The sequence below is a fragment of the Labrus bergylta genome, chromosome 24 (genome assembly GCF_963930695.1).
Source record: "Labrus bergylta chromosome 24, fLabBer1.1, whole genome shotgun sequence".
Taxonomy (NCBI): Eukaryota; Metazoa; Chordata; class Actinopteri; order Labriformes; family Labridae; genus Labrus; species Labrus bergylta.
In genome coordinates, this window is record NC_089218.1 from 11,910,117 (window position 1) to 11,920,768 (window position 10,652).

At 42.6% G+C, this 10,652-nt stretch overlaps 1 protein-coding gene across 1 annotated transcript in view; it reads left to right on the top strand.

The window, feature by feature from the left end:
• LOC109998072 (bone morphogenetic protein receptor type-2) overlaps positions 1-10,525 on the top strand; it is a 28,663-nt gene extending 18,138 nt beyond the window's left edge. Inside the window, exons 6-13 of the mRNA XM_020652804.3 lie at positions 347-577; positions 2,436-2,550; positions 3,729-3,889; positions 4,726-4,873; positions 5,126-5,262; positions 5,930-6,102; positions 6,503-7,845; positions 8,672-10,525. Coding sequence (XP_020508460.2) covers positions 347-577; positions 2,436-2,550; positions 3,729-3,889; positions 4,726-4,873; positions 5,126-5,262; positions 5,930-6,102; positions 6,503-7,845; positions 8,672-8,916 — 2,553 coding nt within the window. The 3' untranslated portion in view covers positions 8,917-10,525. The remainder of the gene's footprint in view (positions 1-346; positions 578-2,435; positions 2,551-3,728; positions 3,890-4,725; positions 4,874-5,125; positions 5,263-5,929; positions 6,103-6,502; positions 7,846-8,671) is intronic.
• The last annotated feature ends 127 nt before the right edge of the window (positions 10,526-10,652 follow it).

The following is a 10,652-nucleotide window of genomic DNA, read 5'->3' on the forward strand; positions in this document are numbered from 1 at the left end:
TTTTAAAGCAGAATGTTTGGACCTTAGTGGCATGCTGTGCTCCGGCTAATTCAGGACACTAATTGAATGATTTGGAAATGACTTAAGGCCATTTTAGCTGTTTGACCCTTCTGTTTGCCTGTTATTTAGCTTGTTTCCTATCTCCCTGCTTCCTGCCTCACTGTCTTTTTATAGATATCTTTCTGTTTCTTTGCTTTTCATTATTTCCCTGACATTTCAAAGCAGTATACAAACGGCATCTTTCTGTTTTATAAGACAAGCCGGGGCTAGAGATCCATAATAATATATTTTTTCAAATGTATTTATCTGTAATATATTATAAATCTTAATTTTTTGTCATTTTCAGCTGATAGGGCGGGGCAGATACGGCACCGTCTACTGTGGCTCTCTGGACGAGAGGCCCGTGGCTGTGAAGGTGTTCTCCGCTACTAACCGACAGAACTTCCTTAATGAATGCTCCATCTACCGGCTACCGCTGCTGGAGCATGACAACATTGCACGGTTTGTGGCGGCAGACGAGCGGACAGGCCCAGAGGGGCGCACCGAGTACCTGATGGTCATGGACTACTACCCTCATGTGAGTAGGGGGGGAATGTATGTAGAATAAATAAATGTAATTTTAGGGAGAGTAAAAGAAAAAAAAAACACCTCTCATACTGATTGATTTGGCAAAATGTGGTAGCCATGGTAACAGCAGTTTAATACTAAAGGTCCCCTAATTCCGTGTCTGTTTACAGTGCAGTAAAAAAGAACTCATTATGTGTCATCAACCATGGCTGTTACTTCTTCCTCCATGCCTGCCCGCAAATTTAAAACTGATCCACGGACAAAAAATGACCACGTCTTTTTAGGGGGGGGATTGCTTTGAAATCAAAGGCGTATGTGTATGGTATTCTTTTGAATCCCATACTATTGTGAGGGCAACTTAGATTTAGGACAGAAATGGCCAACACTGTAAAAAATATTATATGGAGAGGTAATTACAGTATAAATATTTTTATGGAATGTCAATTGAAGGTTTTGCTTTATAGACATCTTGCAGGTTAAAACTTTATTAGTACTAATGCGTCACGTTGTCCTAATTAATCAAACTTTATCTTATTTGGCATTTAACTAATTGTCTAATCTTTTCATTACTTAAAATGATGCAGTTGAACTTGAGAGAGGGCGGGCTCATTCTCAAGTGAGGGCTGTGAGAGGGCTTGGTGGGTTTGCCCGGGGTGTGGATTCTGAGGGTCGTACTGGGTAAAGTCAACTTATAATGAAAAATCATCTTTTCACTAGCCTCAGCTCTTCTTTGCAGACAAATGAACATGCAGCTGATGCAGCAAAATAAAACTTTGACAGAGACTGCTGAAGGTTGCCTCGAGGAACTCCATGATATTAATGTGAATGTTCCTTAAAACACCATCAGCCTCATATTTCAAGTCAGCTGACACCTAGCCAGCCTATGAACGGAGCCCATTGTGCATCATCACCATTAATCTCATACACTCTGTCATGGAAACGTAGTTCAAGCCAGGACAGGAAGCTGAAATGCATAATGCTTTCTAGTAAATGATAATATCATTTATTGAAAATGAACAGTTCTAATGTAATTTTCTTGGAAGCGGAAGCGTGAATTGCTTTATGATTGATTCTGATGAGAAAACATTCAGTGTATGTGCCTTTGTGAGTGTGTGTTTGTTTTTGCGCCGGGGCCAGGCTTGTAATGGATTATGAAGGTTGATAGAGATAATTGAGGAAGGAAATTAATAACGTCAACTATAATTGCTAGTAAACATATTAGTGGAATTGCTTGTTGTCCTCATAAGACTTCATCATTTTTACACCACATTTTTAGACCAGAATGGCATATTGATGTCCTTCTGCAAAACCCCATAACTCCCAGACTTCAGGGCTGTTATTGGGTGGTGATAAAATATTCTAAAAGTCAGTTTTATTGTGAAGCTCTGCTCCTCCTACAGGGAGGTCAAAGCACAAAGTCAGCATTGTTTAAAGCCCCAAGATATAAATATGAAGATAAGCGTTTTGCTTTACGTAAGTCTTGACCTTTTGGGGGTTTTATGGATGGTCGATGTGCCATGTAATTTAACTTTTGAATATCAAAATCAGATTTTCCCCTGAGTATCAATATTGATATTAGTCATGATAATAAAATGTAGTACTAGCAGTTTGAGAAGTATCCTGATAATGACAGCCTGAAGCCTGAAACAGACTACAATAAAGAAGATAAAAAATAAAGTTACACAACTTGCTATAAAGGGTTAAATGTCAGAGCTTTAAAGTGATGCTGATTTTGTCCATCTCCTCCTCTGTCTGTTTCCATCCCCCTCTCTCTCTCTCTCTCTCTCTCTCTCTCTCTCCCTCTCTATCTCTCTATCTCTCTGCACCCTCTCTCCTTGCCTGTCTCCTTTACCTTCCCTCCTCCTCAGGGCTCTTTAAATCGCTACCTGAGTGTCCAGACCAATGACTGGGTCGGCAGCTGTCGGCTGGCTCACTCTGTCACCCGCGGCCTGGCGTACCTGCACACTGAGCTCTTTAAAGGAGGTGAGCTTGAGGGCACACAAACAAACACAGACACACACACACACACACTCTCACAGCTAATTACATAACTGCTCACAGTTTACTGAGGCTCAACTTTCAAGGCTGCTACTTCCATCTGTTTCCGAGACATAAACACAGAATTCTGGAGGAAAATGGGAAAACTTGAATGTGTGAAACCAAGTTGGTTAATATTTAAGTTTCAGAAAGTTTGTGATTATTTTCAGCTTCAAATGACCCATACACTGTAGCACCACGTGGGTCTGTTTGGCTTGGAGCGCTTTGCATCCCTGCATTCTGACACACACGTATGCACACTGCGTGCACGCCCAGCCATGAGTATTTATAGACTGGCCTCTAGCTAGCCTCAGAGAATGAAAAAAAGGAGAGAGGGACAAAGTCAGGGGGGAAGGAAGGAAGGAAGGCGTAGGAAAGATAGGGATTCAGATGACATGTGACTATCCCTGTGGCTCAATAAAATCCGTCTTCAGAGGCCGATGTGACAGCCTGAGCCTCAGTGGCTGCACTCTTTTCTCTTTATCAGCACAGATACACATCAAACGGGCTTAGAAGTTCACATGCAGTGAAAGAATAGAAGTTTTCTGTTTGCACAACACGTGATATAAAGAAGCGGGGGTGTCTTTCTCCCCTCTGTAAGCCTGAAGTGATGGGCAGAGCGTTGAAGTGACAGAAGAGAAAGAGAGTTTAGTCGCTAACGGCAGAGTCTCTCAGGCTTTGATACAGTCCCCATCCTCCCCCACTCCTGCACATCAACAACAATCAGCAGATCTCTGTGGTGGCTGCCACAACTTCCTGGGTCCCTCTGCCTCACTGCCCCCTCTTCTGGACAGTATCATACTGCAGGAAAATGCTCCTCTGATATGGTCTTAATCCCATTGTTGTAGATTAGATTAGAGGGTTTAGCTGTCTGTTGACAGTGAAGCTTGCTCTGGTGAACAAAGAGTAATGAGGGGGAATGGTGAGCTATATGAAGGGATTTTCTGGATGTTATCACTCATTAGCAAATGGCACAAAAGGTGTGTGTGTACATTGTATCTAGGAGGCAGAGAATTTTGGGAGTGCTGTACAGGCTTGAATTTGTAATAAAAGGTAAATTAGCCCAGTTCTTTGCTCTTTTGTCTTCTTCTGATCCTCTCTTTCCTCTTTCTACCTCCTTACAGACTTGTACAAGCCTGCAGTTTCCCACAGGGATCTGAACAGCCGCAACGTTCTCGTCAAGAATGACGGCACGTGTGTCATCATCGATTTTGGCCTCTCCATGAAACTGACAGGAAACAGGCCAGCACGTCATGGCGAGGAGGAAAATGCTGCTATAAGTGAGGTCAGTGTTCAAGAAGAAGCAGGGCTGATATCAAAGCAATACTATATATATATAAATATTTAATAATATGTGGATTAAAACTCCACTTAAATGCCTTCTATTATCTCAGTCCATCTGCAGGATGTTATGCAGCTACATCATTTTAACAAAGATTAGCAGACTGCTACATCTGAAACAACCCAAACCCAATTTGTTGTCAAGCAGTTATTGCTCCGGGGAGAAGTCGCAGCTAGCTTTCCTCTTGTTAGTACAATCTTTTGACGTAATCACAATACACAGCACTGTTGTGACTATTTGAACATGGATATTTTCAGGTACCGAAACAATAGTATGTCTGGCACATTGCTTTGTACAAAACATAAAGACACTTCATACATGACCCAGGTTTGAGATACAACTTCAGCAATAGCAAATTGAGGACTTTTTATCTGCATCATGACAACTGAAGCAAAGTCTGTCTTCTTTTCTGCATATTATTTAATATTTTAATTGTTTATATACTGCACAGCCATGATTTGTGAAACTTAAAATGCCAACGCCTGAATTGAACCCATGCTGCACATTCTTAAAGTTGTGTGTACTTAATGTATAGGGGTAAATTTGTTGCACCATCTGGTATTGGACTGCAGCATGTGTGAATGATTATGATTGGTTAGAGATTCTTTAAGTTGTTTTCTGTACTTTTTTTCTGCTCGTTTCCAACAAAAAAGTGGGAGATTACAATTTTCAGTGGAAATGCAATGTCTGACTTTAGAACATCATTTATTTTCTCAGATTTTTTCTTCTGTGCTATTTCCTGTCTCACCTCATCTTTCACTGCCTGCCTCGATTACCAGGTGGGGACGATCCGCTACATGGCTCCTGAGGTTCTGGAAGGAGCGGTGAACCTGAGGGACTGCGAGTCGGCTCTGAAGCAGGTGGATATGTATGCACTGGGCCTGATCTACTGGGAGACCTTTATGAGATGTACCGACCTTTTCCCTGGTGAGTTTCACAGAAGGAAGACATTTTGAGTTTTGTGATAAAATGATGCAATTTTTGGTTGCAGTACTTTAATTTGCATTACCAGCATTACCATATAAAACAAAGAAAAAAAAAAAAAAAAATATATATATATATATATATATATATATCATAGTAAGAAGCAAGGACAGAGATCAGTGCTTTTATTATTAAGCACATTGATCAGCTTAATGGTTCAAAGTCTCATCCTTCCTCTTCCTGTCCTACCTCTAGGAGAGTCTGTGCCAGAGTACCAGATGGCCTTTCAGGCGGAGGCAGGGAACCACCCGACGTTTGAGGACATGCAGGTCCTGGTATCCAGGGAGAAGCAACGGCCCAAATTCCCCGAGGCCTGGAAGGAGAACAGTTTGGTATGTTTGTTTGTGTCATAACAGAGCCAAAAATGTAATTATAACTCCATCATAACAGGATGAGCAACATCAGCAGATTGTGAAACATGTCACAAGAATTAAAGTTAATTTCAATTACCTAAGATTGCTATCTGTTTAATAAAAATAAAAAAAACTCCAGTGTTGTCAGTATACGTCTTTCAGGGGGGGATATTTTTAGTGACAGAGCATCTGCAGCAGCTCGTCTGGCAGGAAAATAGAAGAACAGCATGTGCTACACGTCCAAAAGCAGATATTGTTTTCGTTCATTGCCTCAGGTTAAGAGTCTCTGGTATTTCCAGTCTTTTTGCCACATTAATAAAAAATTCATTTCACCAATCTGTTTTGTGACAGGCTTTAAGTAGCCTATCCCAATTTAGCAACGCATCATCCACTCTTTATACATAAAAGAGTCCAACTAGTACATTAGTCTAGCGATATTATCAGGCTGATAATTGATTTCCAAATTTATATGGATAATGGCATACCTGTTTTCCAATATGCAGCGATATAAAAAGCTGTCTTTCATAAAAAGTATACTACAGGAAGCAACATTTCATCAAGTGATTTCAGTGTAAAAGGCATGTTTGCGTTGTGTTTATATTGTTTCCCAGGCCCATATTACTCACTATAAACTTGTCTCATACAGGCGGTTCGCTCTTTGAAAGAGACGATGGAGGACTGTTGGGACCAGGATGCAGAAGCCCGTCTCACAGCACAGTGTGCCGAGGAGCGACTGGCAGAGCTGCTCCTCATATGGGACCGCTCCAAGTCCGTGAGCCCGACACTAAACCCCATGTCCACGACACTGCACAACGAGAGGTAGGCATTAACATAATGGAGGCCATTTTCCACTGATGTTACACTTACGTGTGTACTTTTAGAGAGTGTAACACTCTCTAAAAGTACAATTTTACTGTGTAAAATGGTACATTAGAAAATGTGTAAAATAATTCAAAAATTCTGTTACGCTATGTGAAGTGTTTTTTCGTTCTAGTCTTGCAAATAATACTTTTTTACTTATGTGGTAGGTAGTAGGGTTAGCAATGTGAGGATTTGCTGCTACATTGGCTGTTGTTTTAGCTTATCAAGTATGTCATTACACGTTAAATAAGGGCCCAATGCCGCTCCAGATTTAATTGTTAGTAGTTGATCAAGCACCTCGTGATTTGTCAAATTCCCATGTTTATACAACTTTCTCTTATTTTTTTCTCTGTTCCAGAAATCGTATGACGCCAAAGTCTGGCCCGTACACGGACCATCCCTCCACCTACATTGAAGAGCACGAGGGTGTGGCAAAGAATTTGCAGGCTGACACCACCGGCTCTGTGAGCGGGCGAGCTGGGGGTGGGACAGGAGAGAGAAACAGGAACTCCATCAACCAGGAGCGCCAGCAGCAGCAAGCCAACGCCCGCCTGCCCAGCCCTGAGGGCAGCAGCACCAGCATGGGCCTGAGAGGCAGCCCCTCAGCCTCCACTACAACCACCACTATTATCTCTGAGTCAGAGGGTCCTGTAGGGGTCGCCACGGTCCCAGTCTGCCTCCACCTGACCCAGGAAGACCTGGAAACCACCAAGCTCGACCCGAAAGAGGTGGACAAGAACCTGAAGGAGAGCTCAGACGAGAACCTAATGGAGCACTCACAGAAGCAGTTCTGCTCTCCAGATCCACTGAGTCCAGGCAGCTCCAGCCTCCTGTATCCCCTCATCAAGATGGCCACCGAGGCTACAGGCGCTTCTGACCCAGCCGCTGCCATGCCCACCACCATCTTCCCCCTGCCCAAGCAGCAGAACCTGCCCAAGAGGCCGTCCAGTCTCCCCCTGCGCACAAAGCCCCCCAAGAAGGAGTCGTCTTCGTCTTCTCTCAGGTTCAAGTTTGGACGCTCGGGGAAGTCCAACCTGCGGCAGGTGGAGGGACAAAAGATGAACATTGGTGTGGCAGCAAGCACAAACACAGCTGTTGAGGCTCATCGGAGTAATGGCACAAACAACACACCAATTTTACGAGACACGCATGTGAATGGCAGCGTAAATGGCACTGTTAATGGTCACGCTGGAGCTGGGATCTCGTCCATGACATCGGGTGGAGCCACAGGTTTTGGGGGATCAAGCATAACTCAGAACGGATCTGTAGCCCTGAGGTCAGACGACGGCCGTTTGAGCCTCGGTGTAATCACAGCCAGCCCCGATGAACACGAGCCGCTCCTGAGCCGCGAGCGAGAGCAGCCTGATCCAAGAGACACGTCGGCGAGTGTCGCTGCGCTCCGCTCAGCCCGGCCCAACACCAACAACAACAACAGCAACACCGGCCACGGCCAGGGAGACGGGGAGAGCGGAGGGGAGAGTGATGGAGGAGAGGAGGGAGGCAGCGGGGAGGGAGGAAGCAGGGAAACAACAGGACCCCCGGGAGAAAGCTCGGGGACAGGATCTGGCAGCGCTGACCCTCAGGGGGATGCTCCGGTCACAATGAGGGGGGAGGCTCTGCTCAGGCAGCCCAGAGCCCGCAGGCCTGAGAGACCCAACTCCTTGGACCTGTCCTTCACCACACAGGATCTGACATCACTAGGTGACTCTTTACACCCACCCCTCACACAACTCAAGTTTCTGCCCAGGACTAAATCTTAAGGCATCAATTATTAAATCCTAATACATTATTATTATTTTTTGAATAAATCACCAACTAACTATGCAGACTTATAAGGTTTTTGCACTCATTTTACTCTTAAAGATCAGTTCACAACTTAATTCTAGAGCGTTGATGTATTAATACGCCATGGATATAGCCATGGTAACAATATTTTCATTCAATGTATTGCAACAAAAACTTCCACTACAACCATAAAAACATTTTCCCTTTAGGCTTCCATTATATATACAAATGGAATTGTTAATAGGACACCTAGAACTGAAAATAATTAACTTTGACTCTTTATATTGTGAATATTTTAGAGATGCTGAACTTTCTTATAGCGGAACAAAACTTATTTTAAACCATCTACAGCCTCAGTTTTACACAGGACCCTAAAAATAAAGGGTTCATCCAAGAAATATATTTTTACACCTTCAGTCTGGTGTCAAGGTCTGTAAAATACATCCATGTTTTTGAGGAATTCAGTTTAAACTAAATTAGAATTTGCAAGCGAGGGATGGTCTGCTGAAATTGTATTGGCTGCAGCATGGGAAATGCAGGATGCAGTGTTTTTTTAAGAATGACAAGTATCTGAAAAAAGTTAGATTTTAAATATAAGTATTGCAAAACGCATGTTGAAGCCCCCCAAACTATGAAATTGTAATATCAAATAGCTTCAGTTCCCAAATAATAAAATTGTAACCTAGGTGTACTGTTCTAAAAACATCCCCAAGGATACTGATCATCATTCCTTGTTTTTCAGGTGAGAGCTTGGTTCAGCCAGACGGAGCCTTCGGGACAGGTGAAAAAATCAAGAAGCGCGTCAAAACGCCTTATTCCCTGAAGAAGTGGCGGCCCAGCACATGGGTCATCACAACAGACAGCAGGGGGCCGGAGGTCAACAACAACAGCTCCTCCCGTGGCCAGGGTCACAGTCAGAACCGGCCCAAGTCCAGTTCTGCTATCTTCCTGCGGGGGGGCAGCGAGCCGAGCGACACGCACGTTTGAACTCAGACCCCTCACTCAAGACTGAAAAAAACAAAAAAAAAACAATCAGAGAGCGTTTGGTTTCTGTCTGTCAAGATCTCTGCTCTGAATCAGCAAGAGGAAGCTATGGAGTGTCTTGTGAACAAACAGTCGAGTCTGGTTGTGTACAGTAATTAGGTCTGTCTCGCTCCTGTGTGTCTTTCTGATGATGGCATTGCTTTAAATGGAATCCAGCTATGCAGCATTCTCACCTGCTTCTGTCTCAGTGTTTTATTAATCTTCCTTTGTTGGTTTATTTCACATTTCATCCTCATGAGCATAGCGATCTTTTCAATGGATTTCTTTTTCCGTATGTTGCACTTTGACAAATAAAATCAGTGTTTAGAAGTCCTGTCTGTTGCGACCACGACAAGAAGTGGTCTCTAAACTTTAAAAAAAAGCGATGAAAAACAATCAACACTTCGAGTGTTCTCGCACTTTGCTGTATCAAGCAACGTTGAAGAGAACTGCTCTGTAAAAGAATCGACGGTCTTAAAAGACAGAACAAACTACTTTTTTATTTCCTTGATTTGTATGCAATACATTTTTTTTTTGTCTGTTTTGACTATGTATCCATTTTTGTATCATACTTTTTAATTGTGCAATAGGATGTAGCTTTTAGATGCTTTCAATGTTTTATCGCTTCCATTATTTTGTTTGTTGTTTTTATCTCATCATTATTTTTGATATTTTAATCTCGGTTGCACTTATGAATAGTCACAATCGTTTTGTAAACAATCCACCATACACTATCACGCCCCGGCTCAAGAGGAGAAAATGGACGACAATCCTCCGCTCTTTCCTTCTTCTCTGGACTATTTTTAGGGGCGCACAAACACTAACAATCAATCTGACTGGAAAAGTGGGTTTTTGTGAAACTCCTCTGCTTGCACAATTACACCAGGAAAGGCCCAAACTCTGGGGTCTTAATACACTACAATCACCATAATCTAATCTACGGAGGGATCTGTTACAGTGGCCGATGCAATCACTGTACCACTATCACCTGACCTCACTGTGGACTGTGTGTTTCTAGCTGTCTCTATGTTACTGAAAGATCAGTCACATTATCAAGTCCCAGATTCTGCTCTTTGAACTCTGTTGGAAATCAGAAACCTAGTCTAAAAAACAAAAATACCAAACCCTGCTGAAGCACGCTGGATATTATTTCTGCTTCTTCTTGGTCATCCCTTGATGTTCAAATGACTGATTCAGTGTGTTTGCGTGAGAGAGAGAGAGCAAGTGTGCATGTGTTGTGTTTCTTTATGTCAGTAAGCATTAGCATTGTTGGGGCCTAAGCGCTGTACAGGCGTGCTGAAATGTCATTGTACTCATTCTGTATTTTCAGCGCTGCTTCAGGGCATATGAAAAGATCTCATTTATGTTTTTGTAATCTGTAATTTGTATGAAAAAAAATCATATGTAAGTGTATTGCATTGATATTTGCATCATTTTTATGGAATTCTGTTTTGCATTCAATGGACATGGCCTTTTATTCCATTGCTATGCGTCTGCTCGGTACAGTTTCTGTAAACATTTTCGAGTCAATATGGAAGAAATTCTCAATAAATGTATGAAATAATAATATAAATGGCTAAATCTATTAAGGGCATGTCTCTTACAACGTTTAGCCACTTTATGTTAAAGTATTTGGTATCCTATTAGCTTAGCTTGGGGTAAAATAGGGAGAGAAGTGAACATCTCGGTACAGTTTCTGT